The sequence below is a fragment of the Myotis yumanensis genome, unplaced genomic scaffold (assembly GCF_028538775.1).
Source record: "Myotis yumanensis isolate MYYU_CA2020_CCGP unplaced genomic scaffold, mMyoYum1.0.hap1 SCAF_5, whole genome shotgun sequence".
Taxonomy (NCBI): Eukaryota; Metazoa; Chordata; class Mammalia; order Chiroptera; family Vespertilionidae; genus Myotis; species Myotis yumanensis.
The window spans coordinates 60413816-60434879 of NW_027223756.1; the positions used below are offsets into that span (position 1 = coordinate 60413816).

The 21064-nt window shown below is 39.1% G+C and overlaps 1 protein-coding gene across 2 annotated transcripts in view; it reads left to right on the forward strand.

Moving 5' to 3' along the window:
* Nucleotides 1–21064, forward strand: part of MARCHF1 (membrane associated ring-CH-type finger 1) — a 367501-nt gene that overhangs the window by 316003 nt on the left and 30434 nt on the right. For both annotated transcript variants that reach the window (XM_070415365.1, XM_070415366.1), the window contains exon 5: nucleotides 6168–6348. In XM_070415365.1, coding sequence (XP_070271466.1) covers nucleotides 6168–6348 — 181 coding nt within the window. The remainder of the gene's footprint in view (nucleotides 1–6167; nucleotides 6349–21064) is intronic.

The following is a 21064-nucleotide window of genomic DNA, read 5'->3' on the forward strand; positions in this document are numbered from 1 at the left end:
CCGTGGCTGCTCCACAGTTCTAATATTCATGCTTGGCTAATTTCCCATTACATTCTCCAAGTGGCACTTTCTAATTATTTACAGCCTCTATAAGACCTTAACCTTATGCCTTCCTGCCATCTGTGTATCCTATATGTCGTGTCCTGTATCACAGAAGATATTCAGGCCTCCCAGCACCAGCTACTGTGATTTCCTCTGCCTCCATCACCTTTGATTTTCACTGTCATTTTTTCTCTACCTCTTGCTCACAGGAAACTGTCTGCTTCCCTGCAAAGATAATCCTCTACCATACTTCCTTGCCTCATACTTTCTCAACCCTCAAAAACCTTCATTTAACAATGGAGCATTCTCTTGTCTATGTGCCTTTTTTTTAGGAAACCCTCTCTTTGGCACCTTCAGTTCTGCTTTATGAACAAGAAACCTGTGAAAAGAAAATTAAACTAAAACTAAAACTTTGTCTAGTTTGCTTCCCTTTCATTGCTCTGCTGTATTTCTCAAAAAGAGAGAGAGATTATACCTCCTCACCCATTTACTTGAGCACTAATTTCTCACCCAAAGCTTAATACCTTTCAATATGGCTCTGACCAACATGTCTTCTAGTCATTATTTTAGCTTAGTAAAGTGAATTCAAATAATGAATGCCAAACTCTAAAGTAGGATGATTAGTTCTGAATAAAGAAAAATATCCAAATGAAACCATTACAAACATGGCAGTATCCATAATTACTGTGCTTAAAGATTAGTTAGTTAGAGAGAAGTATGGAGAAAGATGTAGGTAAGGATGTGAGGGGAAATACCAGAAAGATTTGCCAAAAGAGAAACGGAAATGTGGCACGGAACATGGGAAGAGGGAGTTGACAGGCCTGCACGTGAGATGCCGTCTGCAGATTACAGATGGTGACTGCCATCAGGAGGCCCATATTACAAATGTGAAGGCTGCCACAGCCAGTCACGGAAACCCAGCAAGGTCCTAGGGACCTCTGCACGCTCTGCAGGCCAAGTGTCCCATCTCCTCCCCAATGTCACCATGGTGTTCCAGATTTTTAATACTGAGATGATGGTAATAGTTGCCCAAGTGGGGTCCCTGCCTGCAAATTCTTTTCTCTCGCTCTCAATTTACTCTACATGCTGATGCAATGATCTGAATTTCCTTTGCATATAGCGAGAACCAAGAAAATGTGAGTGAATGCAATGACAAAGGAATGAATAGGGGGGAAAATTCCCAAAGTTACATAATCACTACGGCCTTCATGAATATTTTTTTCACTGATGATTTATTTTTAAAAACTTATGCAGAAAAAAATTATTCCACCAGAACCAAGAAGCCTTGGTAAGAGAAGGGGTGGGGAGCAGTGGAGGTCATTTTGAGATACATAAGATCCCTCCCCTCTCCCCCACAACAAAAAAAGCCTACTTTTCTTAAAACTTAACATTAAGGGACTTTTGAAGTGCACACACACATGCACACACAATTTTCAAAATTTAATTTCAGAAATGGTATTTTGTAGTCTGCTCTTCACAGAAAGCTAGAAATAATATAGAAGTAGAAGTTTATTCAAGTTATAAAATGTGAAAGTCTCAACATGTGCTGATTAAATTCTAAGCAGCCAGTTCATATGCTAAAATGCCAAAAAAATGACACCAATGAAGATCACCAATGATTTTACAGAATCACTCAAATCATAAACTATAATTTCCCATAAGGTAAACATGCATCAAAATTATGAATGTTTTACAATGCAATTTCATTGTTGAAATCATTTTGTGCGCACAGTTATTCTGTTGGAAAAAGCATGTTTATATTTTCATTTATAATTTAGCAATTGTAGTTTGTATGAAGTATATCAATTTAAGATTTGTTTAATTCTTTCTGTAATGGCATTATCACATTTTTTTTATTTCTAATAGATATCTGAAGTTTATAATTAGCTCTTAAATTCATTTAGAACAATCTCAACATGGTTTTAAAAAGTCTCCTGGGATCCAACATCATTTGGATAATTTGGGAAAAGTTCAAAATGTTAAAATAATGTAAAAATAAAATTTGTGAAATGAGAATGAAAATGAATTAAGCTCTTGATTTTTCCTGTGGGAAATAATCTTAATTTTATGGGAAAAAAATGCTGGTGATACTTCAGGTAACAGTTTCAGCAAAAATTTTTTTAAAGGAGTCTGTAAGATACAGTAAGTTGGACTATACAATCAGTAAACGGTTCAGATCAGTTTGAACTCAGTAACCATCAAGGTCGTTGTGTAAATCTGCTTATGAATAAATTACAGTTTTCATGTCAATAAAAAATCAGAGCCTCAGAATCATCTTGACAGCTGTGCAGCATTTCACACATTCGTATTTTCTTTTTGACATTTTAAAGTTAAATTTACAAGGGTGACATTGCTTAATAAAATTATATAAGTTTTAAGTGTACAATTCTGTGATACATCATCTGTATATTGCACTGTGATTCCACCACCCAAAGTCAAATCTTCTTCCATTCCCATATATTTGATCCCCTTTACTATTTACTACCCTCCCCACCTCACTCTCCCTGCTAACCACCATGCTGTTGCCTGTGTCTATGAGTTTTTTTCTTATTTGTTCATTCGTTGTTTTCAGTTTTATATCCCACGTATGAGTGAAAGCATATGGTCCTTGCCTTTTTTTCTGTCTGATTTATTTTGCTTAGCATAATATTCTCAAGGTCCATCCATGTTGTCACAAATGGCAGTGTTTCATCTTTCCTTATGGCTGAGCCGTATTCCTTTTACACAATTGATTTTTGGTGATGAATTATCAGATGGCATTAACTGCTAGTTTTTATTTTTCAAATGAGAAACTGTGCTCCCTGACCCTGCAGACTGTTCATGGTTCAGCAGGCTCCAATGCCAGGTCAGGAGGGACTTTCACTTTTATTGTGTGCTTCTCTATGTAACCTTTACTTCAACTTCTGTTCCTTGCAGAAGTTGAGGTAATTTTTCGTAAGCCGGATTTTTATTATTGTTCATGATACTCATGCATTGTCTTTAACTCATAAACACCATGTTTAAGGTGGGAGTAAGCAGACATGTTCCGTAAAGGGATGGATAGTAAATACGTTAGTCTTTGCAACCATATGGTCCCTGCAACAACTCTCCATTCTGCAGGTATAGTGCAAACACAGCGCTACATAAACAATGTGCATGGGTGTGTTTCAATAGAACTTTACTTACAAGGACACGCAGCAGGAAGAACTAGGCCATAGTTTGCTGACCCCTGACCTAAGGGAGTATCTTTCTGTAACAGCAGGGAGAGAAGAGTTCCGAGGACTTAAGAAATACCAACCTCTCTTGCCCTATAATTCATTAAGTTTCAAAGGCTCCAGGGATAAGTATTACAACAAAATGAAGTGCTACAGAAACCTGATTTGCTTTCACTGGTTGCTTTTGTAATAAGTCAGTGTTGACGGAACAGTTCCTTTGCTCAGCAGTCTTCTACTGAGCCTGATGGTGCAGCCAACACTCAGTTGGCAATGGGTGTGATACAGTGTAGACTAAGCCTTGATCCCTACAACCTACACCTCTGGAAAGAGGAGGAATTTCAGGCTTTTAGATTAAAAATTGGTTCTCAGATAGTGTTCAGTTTGTCCCCACCACATCAGCCATTTGTTCGTGCTGCCACAACCAACACTGTTCCTTCCTAACTCGGTCCAGGAGGAGGTGGACTACACTCTCATCCCACCGCTCCCACCCCTAGGACTTTAGAAGTCAGTGTTTGCTTTTGCTCACTTGATTTTTGCTTAAGAAACGGAGATTCAAGTACCGCTGCCCTGTGTCCTACTTCTTTATTTTGAGGTTGGGGAAGGGCTGGGTTTCAATTCCTGTATCTTGCTGCAGTAACAAGCTGTGCAGCCATTTCATTTCCCCTGGGGACGCAGCTGAGGTAGATAGAAGTGTATTTTAAAACTCCACTCTTTACAACTCCTGCTTCTGGAGAACAGAGCGCGCAGACTGAAAAGGAAAGAGCAGTAGCAGCACTTTAAACATTCTTCCAGGGCACCACTGCCGCTGAACTCTAGTAACTACACAGATATATTTTTCAATGCTCCATTCCTGCTTCTGAACAGATTTCAAGCAAATATTTCTAATCAATGGTATTATCAACTTTAACAGCTGATCCTATCTAATAAAACCCTAATATGCAAATCGACTGAACGGAGGAAAGACCCTTGGCTGACACGCACTGACGACCAGGGGGCAGATGCTCAACACAGGAGCTGCCCCTTGGGGGTCAGTGTGCTCCCACAAGGGGAGCTCTGCTCAGCCAGAAGCCGGGCTCAAGGCTGGAGAGCGCATTAGTGGTGACAGGAGCCTCTCCCGCCTCCACTGCAGGCCGCTGGGCAGTAAGGAGCGAGGGATCTGGACTGTGCAGGCTGGGCTGAGGGACTCCCCGGGACTGAGGGGCTCCCCGAATGCACGAATTGCATGCATCAGGCCTCTAGTTAAATCATAAGAATTTATTGAAGGACTAGGACTTAAATTCACCACATTCAGGTTAACTAATTACGTCTTAAAATTTGAAGATAAGAATAATTATTTCATACACTGCCGGTGTTCATGTCCCAGCACCAAGAAGGGTTCAGGAATCTGGAAAAGGCTGTGCGCAGATGACATAGAAATCCAGAGACTAATAAAGGCATTGGGGGTCAGAGGACCTTCAGCTAAAGGAACTGAAGAGTGTCCCTCCTTGTCTAGGACCCTTGCTTTTATTAACACAATTTGTCCTAAGGCAAGGTGGAGATAATACACTTCGATGGGTAAGGTTTCAAAGGGTACAGAGTCCATTGTCAGAATGGGGGAATAGCCTACGGCTGTTCAGGTGTTTGGCCAGTAGGAGGCAATAACATGTAGATTAAGATGCCCTTTAACTGTCTGGCAGCCACAATCAGTTTCCTATTCAGGTTTGGGGAAATGCCTTTAGCCATTCCCAACAGATGACTAAATGTGTGACTCAAACCTGTTGAGTCCCCAGGTTTGAAACTCTTAAAATTATGACATGCTGGAATTGTTCTATGGCAATACACTGTGAATCTATGGTTCTAAAATTCATGGTAATTCAGTAAACTAGTTGAACTGTGAATTCCTTGGAAGATGTAGTAATTAATATTTTGAAACAATAGGATTTACTCTACTTGAACTTTATGCAACCAGTAATTTTTGTAACTTTTAAACAATGATGGTTATGACAGTTTAGGCCATTCATTGTGACCAAATTTGTGTGCATCTTTCTAGGGAAATATTTATAATACTAGAGGCCCAGTGCATGGATTCGTGTACCGGTGGGGTCCCTTGGCCTGGCCTGTGCCCTCTCGCAATCTGGGACCCCTCAGGGGATGTCTGATTGCTGGTTTTGGCCCTGCAGGCCAGGCCGAGGGACCTCACTGATGCATGAATCCGTGCACTAGGCCTCTAGTATGCATGTAAGATGTTTGGTTAATCTCCTCCCACCCTCCCCTCTCCCCCCTTCTCTCTGAGATTCATCTGTCTGTTCCATGTTTCCATGCCTGTGCATTGAGCGTCTGCCTCCTGGTGGTCAGTGTGTGTCATAGCTACTGATCAAATAATCGAACGGTTTAACGGTTGAACAGTTGAACGATTGCTTAGGCTTTTATATATATAGATTTCCTAGGTGGGACATTATATATCCACTTTATTCTTTGGTAATATGTTACATTTTTCAGAATTCTTCCTCATTGGTAGGATACCCTATGTCTAAATGATATACCATGCCCCTGTAAATCTATCATCAAAATAAAAAAATGAAATTATCAGATTACAACATTCCTTAGAAGACTTCGAATTTAGAACTTTTATGTATGAAAGCATATGCCATAGACACTGACCTGTTAAACAGATTAAGCTGGGACACAGCTCAATAGTTGTGCTGTTAAAATTGGCTTTAGTGTAGAAGCGTAGCAGTGTTAATGCCTCCTAACATGACTTAAGAGTCAACCAATGACTGTGCAAATGAAATAAAATTAATATCGGTCATAGATGCAGTTCTAGCATCAAGTTGGAATGAAACGGCCATGCCTTCTAAAGCTTAGGCTGCAGTTCCTAATACAGCCTGGGATGAACAAGGGAGGAAATCCATTGGTGGGAGATCTCACCCTGGCCGCTGTGTCCTTCCCCAGGATCTGTCACTGCGAAGGGGATGAAGAGAGCCCCCTCATCACACCCTGCCGCTGCACGGGCACCCTGCGCTTTGTCCACCAGTCCTGCCTCCATCAGTGGATCAAGAGCTCAGACACGCGCTGCTGTGAGCTCTGCAAGTATGACTTCATAATGGAAACCAAGCTCAAACCCCTCCGGAAGGTACAGTATTTGTAGGAGTTGTTTTGGAGGAGAGAACTTGTAAAGCTGGCTTGTTTTAAAAATCCATTTGTTTCCCCGGTAAGATTTTGCTAATATGCTAATATCCATGAAGAGTACATGCCTCGTGTGGGAGTCAGAGTGTAAAATGCAGCCAAGTGTTTGCAGATAATGCTTCCTTCTTCTCTGTTTTTTATATTCCAGAGCCTCTGATTTTTACAACACTCTTCAAACTAAGAAAAAAAATAGTGTGTGTATGAATGTTTATTCGTATGTGTGCCTGTGTGGATATGTATATATGTGCATATATGTGTGTGTGTGTACATGTATGTGTGTGCATATATACATATGCAAAATATTCTTGTAATTCAATGTAAATGAATTAATGGGAATCAATGATTTTATTAAATTAAAATCAACATTTTATTTACTGAGGTCGATTCCCAAGAAGGTTATATAATAGATTACATTAAATAATATGAACCTATCAAATTTCTTGAAAGTCAGGCATTAAGCTAATAGAAGAGAATGATTTTTTTATAAGGTGTGGACTCTTCTGTGTTTATCTTTATTTGGGGATTTGGTGTGGAGGTTCACATAGAATTAGAGTATATAGAAAAAGTATTATTTTCCATAATGTTCACCAAACTCTAAGACAGAGGTAAGTATACTTTTACCTATAAATTTAATCCTCAAGCTCCTCATTTATGTTATATTTTTCCTAAAGAATAAATAATTATATGAGTAAAATAAAAAATTAGCATCTCACTCAAAGCTAGTGGAGGAAATCCTGTAGAGGATGCAAAGAAAAATGAACTTCATGTAATTCATGCTTGATGGCTGGGTCCCTGGATTGTTGCACGGAACGTATTCATCTTTTTACCCAACTGCAGCCTGACATATCTGGATGCCTCGATTTCCAAATGAGAGTATAGAGACTGCGATTTAAATTATGAATCTGCCTATAGCTGCTTTCTTATTTGAATTAAATGCAAAGAAAAAGTGTATAAAAAGAACATTGCTTAGAAATGAACATGATGGGTTTGGAGATGAGCAGAGATGTAAAGCAAACAAGAATATTCCAATAGTCATCTGACTGGTGGCTGGCCAGCTCAAGTCTTCGTTAAAAATCTGTAAATTATGGAGAGAGAGAATAGCATCCTCTGCCTTTGTGGGAGCCTTAATTTTAAAATTCTGCAAGTGGTTTAGAAATGTCAAAACTGATGCACAAAATGCCTCTGGGAAACACGTTGTCTTTTTTTTAACATCTGGGGTGACCTGAGTGCAAAAAGATGACACTATGTTCCTCTGGTCCCAGAGCAATCAAATGACAGAAACAGAAATGGGCCTACTCCTTGCCCTTTGCTTTATTCACTGAACAGATGCTGTGTGTTGTCTGGAGAAGCTACATGACACGTTGTGCTCCATGATTCTGTAAATTTCTCTTCTGACCCTCCAGGGAACTACAAATTATTTCATAGCATCTGTATATTTCTCCATGTGTTTTTTTTTCTTAACCTACATCTATATGAAATTTTCATTTCAACTTTGTCAAACATAACATTTCAATTTGAAAGTTACAATCTAGAATAATAAAATATTCACATTTTATCTCCTTTATACTGTCTACCCTCTCCCCCATTTTGTATAATAAACAATACATGATGCTATATATAACTTGAAAAGTATTCTTATTCTACCTTCATCTTTTATAGAATCATCCCTTATATACAACTCTGATCCTTTCTTAATATTTTATTACCAATAATTTACAACCCCATCGGGAAATTCTATTTTTGCCTCAACTAACCTGTTTACAAACTAGAGAAATGCAGTGAATACATCTACCCTTTTTAATGAATATGAATATTCATTACATACTAAAGTAATATATTCTTAGTAATGAATCTGTTGTGGCAACCTACTGGGCACCTACTATCTGTTGATTAATGAAATATCCTAGTTTTCTTATAAATATTTCCTGTGAGTGGTCATAAATATTAATGAAGGACAGCATGTCAACATCCTTCATTTTTAATAGCATTTATATATCTACAGAGGATGTTAGAATCTCATCCGGAGGTTGCTTCCTAACAGCCCACTGATGTGTTTTATTTGATCCACAAAGATTAAAATTTGAATTAATTACCAATATTTAAATAGGTGATTATATTATGTAAAATTCTACACATCTGCATTTGAAAATCACAGTATCTGGTTCTACTGGAACCATATTTCCACAGGACAACAACCTGGGAGCTAGATGACGGCTAGTCCTTTCAAAAGGCTATTTGCCTTTAAGTTCTCCACATTCCTCAGCCCTTTCTCTTTTTCCAATCCTGAGACTCCACTCATCTGAGTACTCTGTGGTTCTAGTGAAGGTATTTGAATTTTCAACTCCTGGTCTAACACATGACTCCTAGACATACATTCTATTCCTACCTCTGTGGTTTATGGGTTAAAAACTTAGAAAAAGTATTTCAAACTTTCACTTTCTTCCTTAAACTCATGGGGCACTGGGATAATACTTAAACAGCAGTATCCAAAATAAATTTTCGGATTCTCAGGTGGTACAAACTATATAGATTTGAGGCATTTCAAAACTTTTCTAGATGGTCTGTTTTGATGGCACTAAGATTCAGCAACAGTTTTCTTTTGGTAGTTTTTAAGTGGTCGTCAAGAATGACAGGCATAGCTCTAGCCGGTTTGGCTCAGTGGATAGAGCGTCGGCCTGCAGACTGAAGGGTCCCAGGTTCGATTCTGGTCAAGGGCACATGCCTGGGTGGTGGGCTTGATCCCCAATGAGGGAGCGTGCAGGAGGCAGCCAATCAATGATTCTCTCTCATCGTTGATGTTTCTATCTTTCTCTCCCTCTCCCTTCCTCTCTGAAATCAATAAAAATATATATTTTTTAAAAAAGAATGACAGGCATAATAACCCGTGGACACAGACAATGGGGTGGTGAGGGCCTGGGGTGGGGGGGTCAGGAGCAGGCTGGAAGAGGTTAATCACGGGGGAGGAGGATCTATTTTCAACAATGAAGATTTTTTTAAAAAAAGATGACAGGTATAGCATTTGGTTAGAATATATTCGAAATAATTCAATTAATTGCTCTCAATTCAGTAATTCTATTACAGCTTATAACATTCTAAAGACCAATCACATGAAACAATTACTTTAGCTAATGATTCTGAATTTCTAACATTAGCCAATGGAAGTGGGATATTCTGTTGAGATGAAATAGCTTCTTAAAATAGAAAGGTGTGAAGCTTCATAATCTGATGAACATTGTTGCTTAATAGTTAGTCTCTAAAGATATCAGCAAAATCTTACTTCATTAATTGCTAATAATACTACATGAAAAGCTATAGTTAGTAAATTCCTCAAGGTATGTTAATGTTTCCAGACGAAAACCTTTAAAATATAAATTAAATCAAGAGCTTCTTTGAGAAAAAAGCAATTTTTATCATCTTTAAGTCAGTAACTCAGCTACTTATATAACATTTAAGAAACGTCCCATTGCCCTAGCTGGTTTGGCTCAGTGGATACAGCATCAGCCTGCAGACTGAAGGGTCCCGGTTCAATTCTGAATATGCCCAGGTTGCAGGCTCGGTTCATAGTAGAGGGTGTGCAGGAGGCAGCCAATCAATGGTTCTCATTCATAATTGATGTTTCTATCTCTCTCTCCCTTTCCCTTTCTTTCTGAAATCAATATAAACATATATTTTTTTAAAGAAAAAAAAATCTCATTAATCTACTGAGTTACCTGCATCAGAAATAATTCCTAGGGCCAAGAAAAAAAAAGCCAAAAATATAGCAAGCAGAATGACAACTCAATGAAATTTCAAAATGGACACAATATCAGTTAGGAAGCATAAACTAACTAGAGGCCCAGTGCATGAAATTCATGCATGAGGGAGGGGGATCCCCTCAGCCCAGCCTGCACCCTCTCCAATCTGGTACCCCTCGGGGGATGTCTGACTGCCAGTTTAGGCCTGATCCCTAGGATCAGACCTACACCAACAGTTGGACATCCCTCTCACAATCCGGGACCACTAACTCATAACTGCTCATCTGCCTGCCTGCCTGATCACCCCTAACTGCCTCCCCTGCTTGCCTGGTCACCCCCAACTGCCACCTCTGCCGGCCTAGTTGCCCCCAAATGCCCCCCTCCCCCCCCCCCCCCCGCTGGCCTGGTCATCCTCAATTACCCCACACAGTTGGCTTGGTCACCCTAACTGCCCCCCCCAGCCTGGTCACTCCTCACTGCCCCCCCTGCCACCTGGTCACCCCCAACTACCCCCCCTGCAAGCCTGGTCGCCCCACGCTGCCTGCTGTTTGGTCGTTTGGTCGCCCCTCACTAAGTCTCCTGCCAGCCTGGTTGCTCCACGCAGCCTGTTGGGTCGTTCGTTTGGTTGCGATGGTCACTTAGGCTTTTATATATACAGATATCCTGTTCTGAAGTTGAAGAATTGCATAGGGCTCAGGTTTGAATCACTCCTGAGTGGGAGAAACCAGCTGCTGGATTTGTAGCTAAGCTTGAAGATAGCAAATGCTACTGACATTTATGTCCTCCCCTAAAATGTTCCTTTACACAGCTTTCCATATACAACTATTTGACAAATATATACCACAAATACTCAACTCTATGTATTCATTTATACCTTGTCTCATTTCTACAGATAAAATGAGGCAGTGAATCAATTACCTTTGCTTTAGTAACAATTTGGTTAAGCCATATGCACTTGTCATTTTTGCAAATCAAAAATAATTGAATATTGGAAAGCTCATAATAGATAAGTTCTGTGTGAGCTTGTTATACCAAATAAAAAGGAATAATCATTTTGGTATTTGTACATTTCCACCATAATGACTTACGGTGATTTAGTTACAATATCTTTTTTTTTTAATAAAGAACTGTACATGGCAAATACTATGTTAATTCCTTCCTTTCCTAATTTGATGTAGCATCCCATCTTTTAAAAGAGCCAAGAGCCTATATAAGCCGCTCTAGTGAGTCAACTGCGTAAAGGTTATTATTGATTCTCCGCTGAGCAGGAGGTCTTGCAATTCATAGAGTTAAAATTGGACAGGGCAGGAAATGCGATTGGATTCTTAGTTAGGGTCTTCCAGTACTCAGTTGAATAATGTTGCCTAATCGTCTAAGAAATTTAAATTTTAAATTTCTGGCACATCATTTACTTAACCATTGTGGGGGATTTGTAATTTCACTAATACAACCACCACATACTGAATTTCTTCTATGTACCAGATATTTAGAGCAGACCACTTAATTAATTTAATCTCCATTACAATCCCATTTTATGTAGGCATGCATAAAACCCATTTTACAGATGAAAAAAATGAGACATAGTATCAAACTTACTTGATATCATCACCCCAAAGCTCCCTGATACTAAAGTTTATATACTCATCACACTGACTTACTGCCTTAAGTAGCTGAAATCCTCTCCCCTCAAGCATCAGAACTTTAGCTTTTATGTAAATCATTTCTAATGGCAATCTTTCAAAAGAAATTTTTATTAAATAAATTTTTTTCTAAAAAATCTACCTTCTTAAACATGCATGTTTTACCCATGTATTTTCCTAACACCTGGTTACATCATTACATAAACATCACTTGTTTTGCAAACATTAACCAACAGCCACAAAAGCTTGAAACACATATAAGGCTGTTCATCCTCATTCTGCTTCCACCAGTCTGCTGTGATTTGAAAGCCTTTCTATCTGCTTTTCTTTGTTTTTCTTTGTTCCCTGCTCTCAGAGCATCCACCGTCACTTCTTTGTTCTTCCGCTAGCCCTTATTCAACATTTTACATAGCTAGTGCTTTTCTATTTCAAATAAAAACAAAAATCAAGAGTTAGAGAATTTTGTCTAGAAAAAGCTGAAGTCAGTTCTAGATGAACTTTGGCAGGATTCTGTTTTGATCATTGGGAAGGATTTTATGGGCATGAACATTCTGGCATTACTCTTGAAATCTTAGAGTTCTCTTTGACATCCTTCTTAATTTCCAATTTTACTCAAATTACTGAGGATTCCAGGATTTTTTCTTTAAAGCCTTTAGCAAATGAAGATTTCCATTGCCTCCAGGCTATTTCCCCATAATCAGAGCTCAGTTTGGGGGAGTGGGTTTGCTGTTTAGTTTCTTCACAAATATAGGAAATATCTGATCTACTCTGAAGCCAGATAAAGCTTTCTTTATATGCATTGCAAAAAAAATCCTCATAATGTGCAATGCATGCTCATTCTCTCATCTTTTTGCTATGCTTCAGTTCCACTGCTATTTGAACCCCAAGGGTAGTCTAAGTGATTGAGAATAATCTTAGGAAATGATTTTATTTTCAAACTCACACTCCTCAGATGAGTAAGGTAAGTTTTCCATAACAAATTCCTCGCCATTTAGTGGTGCTGTCTACAGCCAAACACTTCCCTTTACCTTCTCACTGCTTTGTTCAATGAGAAAGAGGAACCCAATGGGCTACTTAACTGATTGCTGTGGGAAGGGAAAGGATGAATAAACATAACAAAAAGAATATCATTACAAGAAAAGTATTCAAGTCAATTGAAGTATTATCTTTTCCACTAAAATGTTTTCTTGTTTTTTATTTTTTTTATTGCCTTAATGCATTCATGCTCTCAGGACTACAATTGATATTTCAATTAAAATAATATTCCAGTGTGAATAGATAACAATGCCAGTATGTCTTATCTCAAACAATTCTGAAATGAAAAAACAAGTGGCTAATATTTTTTTCTAATAGATACTTTAGATTTTTTACATGACCTCATCCTTTTGTCTTTTGAGGAAATTCTATACTAACAGGTTGATCAGTCTTAAAAATTTCAAAACAGAATTGTCTGGTCCGCTTGGATTAATATTAAGATATCATTTGTGCAAAATAGAAATATATTCTTCTCTATGTAGCAGAAGAGCTTATTCTTTTATGAAGCTTCCATCCATAAGCATAGTACAACCTCTAGGCAGATTTGAGCCCTGAGCAGCAAATTGTGTTCAGAATAATTTTTCTGAGGAGGCTCCAATAATGCCCAGTTCACACATTTACCCACTATACTATCCACTATATGCCAGTTGTGTTCAGTAGTGAACCAGATAGGAAAAAACACCACTCTCAGAGAGCATATAGTCCACTGCAAGGAAGATAAAAAATGATGAATTACTTACAATATTTTGTAATAAATTTGAAGGTCATGGTAGTGGTGTGAGGATCAAGAATTTTCTATAACTTCAGAGGGAATGCTAAATAAAGGTAATTCAAAGAGAACAAGCCACCATATGTTTGGTCTTTACTTATGAGACCATCCACATTAAAAGATTTTTTTTACAAAAACTGTAAACACATAGCAAGATAACTGTCTTTTCTCTTTTATTCTCCATGCTTCGTATAATGTAGGCTAATCAAGAAGGTATTAGTTAGCAGTTGGGCAACCAGGACATTAGGGAGAGAGAATTGGAAGATAGAGCAGGACTTGATAGAGGATGTCTCAAAGGAGACTTAAATAAACAATCCCTGAATAACCATTGTTGGCTGAAATATTTCTCTTCAGTATTCGTTATTAGTAGGTCCAATAATATACTACTTCAACACTGTTCCTCTCTTTGAAAATTATCACTTGAAGGACGTAACCTCATTTGCTTGGTAAGAATGTCACCTTATGCCACTGTTCTAGATCTGGAAAGAAACACTTAACTTATGTTAGATATACTATTAAAGTATTTAACAGGATACAGTTCTCCGTTGGGGAAATTCATTTTTGTTTTGACAAGGATAAGTGACACAACAGGGAACTTCTTTTATATATTGTGTATTTTGAAATTTGAAACATAAACTGTGGTTAAAATTATGGAATCAGTATTACAGTGATCCATATGGAAAGCATAAAAGCATCAAATTAGAATTTGCAGAAGCATATGTACATCCGTGTGTGTGTGCGCACACACACACACACACACACACACACAGTTACAAATAAATATTTCCCTAAAGCAGTGATGGCAAACCTATGACACGGGTGTCAGAGGTGACACACGAACTCATTTTTTTGGTTGATTTTTCTTTGTTAAATGGCATTTAAATATATAAAATAAATATCAAAAATATAAGTATTTGTTTTACTATGGTTGCAAATATCAAAAAATTTCGATATGTGACATGGCACCAGAGTTAAGTTAGGGTTTTTCAAGATGCTGACACACCGAGCTCAAAAGTTTCGCCATCACTGTCCTAAAGCATCATCTTATGATTGAGTTTTTTAAATGAGAAAGAAGTTATATGTCTTTCATTTTAATTTTTTTAACATGATATAATGATTGAGTTTTAAATTACTTCTATATTTAAATTTTCCTCCAGCTAAATATTTTCTCCTTCTTCAGCTGGGATTTTATTTTAAATTTATTATTCTAATTTCTCAAATCTTGGCGTACAACTTAAGAAAAAATTTCCCTAAGTTTTTGGCTTAATTTATTGAACCATAAGGCACTGAAAATCAATATGGCTTTCTTTAAAGCAAATATTTTAGACAAATCAAATTCCTTTCCTATTGGATTGACAAGTAAGAGAGAAATGAGGAATATGTTGGTATGATCTATCTGGAATGATGGTGTCTAGTAGCTCCACTGTACATCCATCAACATGCTTGTGTCATATTATCAACATTATATAAAGGAGCAAGATTAGTGAGATTTCCCTCCAAACAAAAACAAATCTCTCACAAGTCTACTTCCTTCCAACTTTTTATTTTTCTCTAAATGCTACCATCAAGTGTCTCCTCTTCCTTTGTTTCTCCCATGGGTATAGCACCCACAGCTTCATCATACCCATGTTATTATCTTGCATATGAATGTTTTACCCCCAGGTAGGTTGATTTACCCACTCAGCCACAGGCACAGCAGTGTAGATCGAAGGTCTAAGGAAATCAGTTTAGTTGAGTGTAAGAAAGATATTCTATTGAAGGCTAGGATTTCTGTAAATGTAGAGCTAGTTTAATACAAGAGTTGATATTTTGATGAAGAGTTTTTATTAATGAACAAAGCTAGCAACTTTTGAGCTACATCTTTTCAGCATTTAGGAAAGCATATCTCCTAGGAGACTGATAGTCTCCTGCTGCACTCTATTCATAGATAAGACCTCACCAAGCCCAGCTGTGTCTGAAAGGCCGCACTTAGAAGGGTTCATTGATACCCAGTTAAGATGATTCACTACTGAACGGAGGTAAAGAGTTTGAAATGAATTAGTTTTAGTATTTTAAATATATACTTTAAAATGGTATGGGAGCCCTAGCTGGTTTGGCTCAGTGGATAGAACATCAGCCTATGGACTGAAGGGTCCCTCCCGGGTTCAATTTCAGTCAAGGGCACATACCTGGGTTGTGGGCTTGATCACCAGTAGGGGGTGTGCAGGAGGCAGCCAATCAATGATTCTCTCTCATCATTGATATTTCTCTCCCTCCCTCTCCCTTCCTCCCTGAAATCAATTTTTAAAAATCCTATATAATAAAAGCCTAATATGTTAAATGTCTGGTCATCTGGTCGTCAGTTCAACCAATCAAAGTGTAATATGCTAATGATATGCTAAAGCTGCTCAACTGCTCGCTATGACATGCACTGACCATCAGGGCAGACAGTCGACCAGTTGCCCAGTCACTATGATGTGCACTGACCACCAGGGGGCAGATGCTCCAACAGGTAGGTTAGCTTGCTGCTGGGTTCTGGTGGATCAGAACTGAGCGAGACATGTCCTGGAGCCCTCCCGAAGTCCCTCCCTGGCTGGTCAACCTCCTGCATTCCTCCCTGGCCACGATCATGCACCAGTGGGGTCCCTCAGCCTGGCCTGCACCCTCTCATAATCCAGGACCCCTCAGGGGATGTCAGAGAGCGGTTTTGTCCCAATCCCACAGTCCAGGCCGAATTCGTGCACCAGGCTCAAGTAAAAAAATAAAAAATAAATAAAAATGGTATGGGGGATTATTTTAGTAACTCTGGACAGGATTACTAGAATTCCAACTATTAAATAATAACTGACGGAAAGCTGATGAGAATTTTTAGGTTAAAAATCTTCAATTTCACAACTGCTTCTCTGTTCCACTAGGGCGTTCGGCAAACTCATTAGTCAACAGAGCCAAATACCAACAGTACAATGATTGAAATTTCTTTTGAGAGCCAGATTTTTTAAACTTAAACTATATAGGTAAGTACATTATTATTAACTTAATTAGGGTACTCCTAAGGCTTAGGAAGAGCCACACTCAAGGGGCCAAAAAGCCACATGTGGCTCGCGAGCCGCAGTTTGCCGACCACTGCACTAGGGGAACAATTTAATAAAAAATTAAGATGAAAAGGTTGTCCAATGAGTCTCAGGAACAAGAGCTCGGAGGATTCCCAAAGACAAACGATCTCCAGATTGGCTGAGAAAAATCACCAGAAATGTCTGTGGGGAGCTGCTCAGTCCCACAGATCATTTATTTTGTATCAGCAACCAGAGAGGTAATATACATGAATGAAACAGTCTGGTTTTATGATGACAGATGACAAATAGCACAGTTCTGGGAATAGGACAAGGAATGGTAGGCACTATGGCATTCTGGAATGGGTATGCGAACTCTAAAAGGAGTAGTAGCACCTGATTCGCCTGAGCCTTCTGGCACTGAGCACCCTTAAGCAACCGATGCCTCTGTTTGGCATTCAGCAAGGAACTCTTCACCCCATGATGCCCAATAAACATGTCTGGCAGCCTCTGGGCTTCCTTGGGCCACCACTCCCTGTGTCAGCCATAGCCAATTAGTGCAACCATATGCTTTACCTCATATGGAAGGTGATCTCAGCAACCAGGTAAGTATGTCTTCCTCCAGGCACCTTGCCTAGAGGGGCTGGCTGGCACTGATCTTCAGTATGACTTCTGACTCAGCCACACAGCTGGGGAAGGCCTGTAAACTAAGGACTGGTCATCAGAAAGATATTTCCAAACACCTTTAATAGGTAGACTCAAATCAGAAAGACCAAGCTTGGAGATTAACCTGTTTTTGTAAGAACAATAATCCCCCACCTTTCTTCATAGCCCACATCTTCTGTCTTCCCATTGAGGATCTAGTCACCTAAACTTCTGAATCAGATAGATATCAGGTGACTTCAGGGAAATAGCAGAAATTCAGCTCCCAGCTTAGCCCTTGATTTTAGCTCAACAAATATCCCAACCAAAGTCATCACACCTTAAGTGTTCCTGCTCCTCACAGGACATCATTTATCTATCTCCTTTAAAAATCAATCCTAAAACAAAACTGGCTGGTGTGGCTCAGTTGTTTGAGTGTCATCGTGTGCACCTGGGGGTTGCAGTTTAATTCTTGGTCAGGGCACATGTCCAGGTTTCCGGCTCAATCACTGGTGGAGGGTGTTCAGGAGTTAGCCAATCAATGTTCAGCTCTCACATTTATGTTCTCTCTCTCTCTCTCTCTCTCTCTCTCTCTTTCTGTCTCTCTCTCTCTCCCTCCCTCCTTCTCTCCCTCTCTCTCCCTCTCCCTCTTCCTTCCTTTCTCTCTGAAAGTCAATTTTTTATTTTTAAAAAATCTTTAAAAATAAATAAAAATTATGCCTAGCCAGTGTTGCTCAATAGTTGAGCAAAACCAGGAAGTTATGTTTGAATCCTGGTCAGGGCACATGCGTAGATTGCGGGCGCGATCTCCAGTAAGAGGCATACAGGAGGCAGACGATCAATGATTTTCTCTCATCATTGATGTTTCTATCTTTTTCTCCCTCTCCCTTATTCTCTCTGAAGTCAATAAAAACATATTAAAAATAAATAAATGACCCAAAAAAAGGAGACCAAAAAAAAGAATGTTTGTATGGAAGTTGTGATGATTAGCTTATTAATTGATACAGTGAAAGGACTTTGCTAAGAGTATAAATTATTGCTTATAGCTTAGATTCTCTTTATTCTTATCTTGATTGAGAAATCTTAATGATTATGATTGAATCAGAAATTGTCCGTGATGGTGATGCCTACTTTGGAATGCTTCCTGAATAATATGCCTATTTTTCTGCTTGCAATACAGTTAGGGAGTCATTGTTGATGCCATGTCTAGTCATTTGTCTCTTCTAAAGATTCTTCTAAAAAGCAAGTTTCCATTTATCCACTGCCACCCTTTAAATTATTCATAGACTTGGAGTGAAGGTTTTTTGCCATGAATGGACACAAAGCCTCGTGAATCACAGTGGCCTTTAATGTAGGTGATGGGTTCATCTATTATGCTTGTCTATTACCCAGGAGAAAGAAAATAAATGTCACTTGGAACAAAAACATTGTTCTTGTCCTCAGCGGCACACTCTGCTAGGTTACCGAGGCCTGCACATGTGGCAGCTGTCACTGTCCACCCACTGACACCATCTCAACTCAGAGGAAGCTTGTGCTGATGTTTCTCAACTTTGTAATTAGAGGCAACTCCTCTGCCCTAATGTAGGTCCTTCCAGTCCCAGTTCCCTTCCATGACCTTAAAGCCAGGAGATACAAAGGGAAGGTCTAGCCACACAGTATGTCCCCATGCACCCAGGACCCATTTCTGATAATATCAGGTGGATCACGGCATGAGATTATGTTGGGGGGCGGGGGGGAAAAACCCTCAAAACTGCAGTCTAAGCCAAAGAAAGGCAGAGCTCCATTTACCTTTTAAAAAATCATTTATGAAAGAAAAATGCAAACTCCTCATTTAAAATTGCTTTATGGTGATTTTTAAAAGAAGAGTATCAACACTGTGTACTAAGAACAGTGTCACCAAGGGACCCCTGGGAGGGAAGGAAACAAAGTTGTTCAATAATGTAGGTTTTCAGTAACAGGCTTTGTCTTAGAGGCAGGACACTGCAGATAAACCCCTCCTCAGCCCTGCCAGAGTAATTGGGCCACAGGACACTCATGTTAGCAGGTTTTGTTTTCTATTCAACTAATAACCAGCTTTGTTGTGGTCATCCTTCTGGTGCTCATTATTTAAGAATATGGAATACAGGCAAGTGCTAGTCCCCATAGAGGAGCTTTGTAGGCGACTCGGGTGGAAATCAAGAGAGTCTGGGCAAGACACACTTTTCTTAGCAGAATCAGCTTTCAGAGACGAGGCAGGAGCTCCTGAAATCCTGTTGGGGGTGCGATGGTGTAGAGGAGATGGGGACAGACTCTTGAACAGCGCCCTTGCGTTTTCTGTTTTCTTCCTGCTTTCCTGACTGTCTCACCCACCTAGATTTTTCATCTGTTTCCTAACAAGGTTCATGATAAAAAGTGGGAACTGATATTTTATAGGTCAGGTAACACTGCTTTGCAGTGGGATTGGTTTCCTTTTAACCTAATTTGGTAGATGGTTTCCAATCTTGACATACTAGAAGGTCCTGCATTGCCATGGATTTCTTCATGCAACTAACACATGTTGTCAAGGCAACCCACAGCACTGTGTTCTCCACTCTGGAAAACCAGTTCCAGAGTTGCAAACCTTAAATCACAATCATCTCTCATAATATACGGGGTCAAAGACATTCCCTGTATGCACAAAACTATTACTTTTTTATAAGACACCATGTCATTACAGTGAAAGAATTTGACTTGAGGGGTAATGTGTATATTAAAGCATTAAAGTTAAAATAATTCCCTAGCATTTATGTCCTATCTCTGCATTTCCAGGAGATGTGAGGTTGTTGACTACAGGCCATTACATTTTTAAAGCTGTAGGAACGATGTTAGCATATTTGACTAATTTCTGTGTCTATTGACGGCAATCACCAGCTTTTCCATGGTTTGTGAAATTAAATCAATTAAAAGCAACGTACTTGCTGGGGTTAATATCACCCACCTGTTGTATATGTTTTCCCCTTTTAAGAGTTCAGACCCGGTTTTGAGAGTTCTTTCTGTGAAAACGGGGGGAACTCCACAATTCTCGGCAAGCTATTCCCACATCACACCTGAATTCAGAGACTGAGACCTGGGCTCCCAAGTGGTTGGTTTGAAAGAAAAATCCCATCTGAGGGTATTTTTGTTTGTTTTTTTGTTTTGTTCATTAGATTCCACATATAAATGAAATCATATGGTACCCATCTTTCTCTGTCTGGCTTATGTCACTTAGCATAACACTCTCCAGGTCCATCCATGCTGTCACAAAAGGTAAGATTTCCTTCTTGCTTACAGCTGAGTAGTATTCCATTGTGTAAATGTACCAAGGCTGTTTGATCCCTTCATCTATTGATGGGCACTTGGACTGCCTCCAAATCTTGGCTATTGTAAATAGCACTGAAATGAACATAGGGGTGCATATATTCTTTTGAACAAGTGTTTTGGGTTTCTCCAGATATAGTCCCAGAAGTGGAATCTTGGAAAAACAACTCCCAGGCTACATTTAACTTACACAGCGATTGGAAGTGATCCTTAGTCATTCATCGAGTACTATTGATCTGGATTTGCAGTTAATTTTTCAAACATTTGTAAGACTTCCTGCCCCTTACATTTTTGTTCAAAAGTTGATAGCCTAAAGGTTGAAACATAAAATCATGTTTCATTTCCTGATTCCTAAAGGTTTGAGAACATAAACATGTGGCTTTAAAGGAAGTTTCTGTATGGGCCCTAATGGCTCAGGGCATTTTCATGTTGCATGTTTACTAGGTATAATGTAGCTCAGCTCCTTTCTGCTGCCATTCTTATTTCAATAACCTAAGAC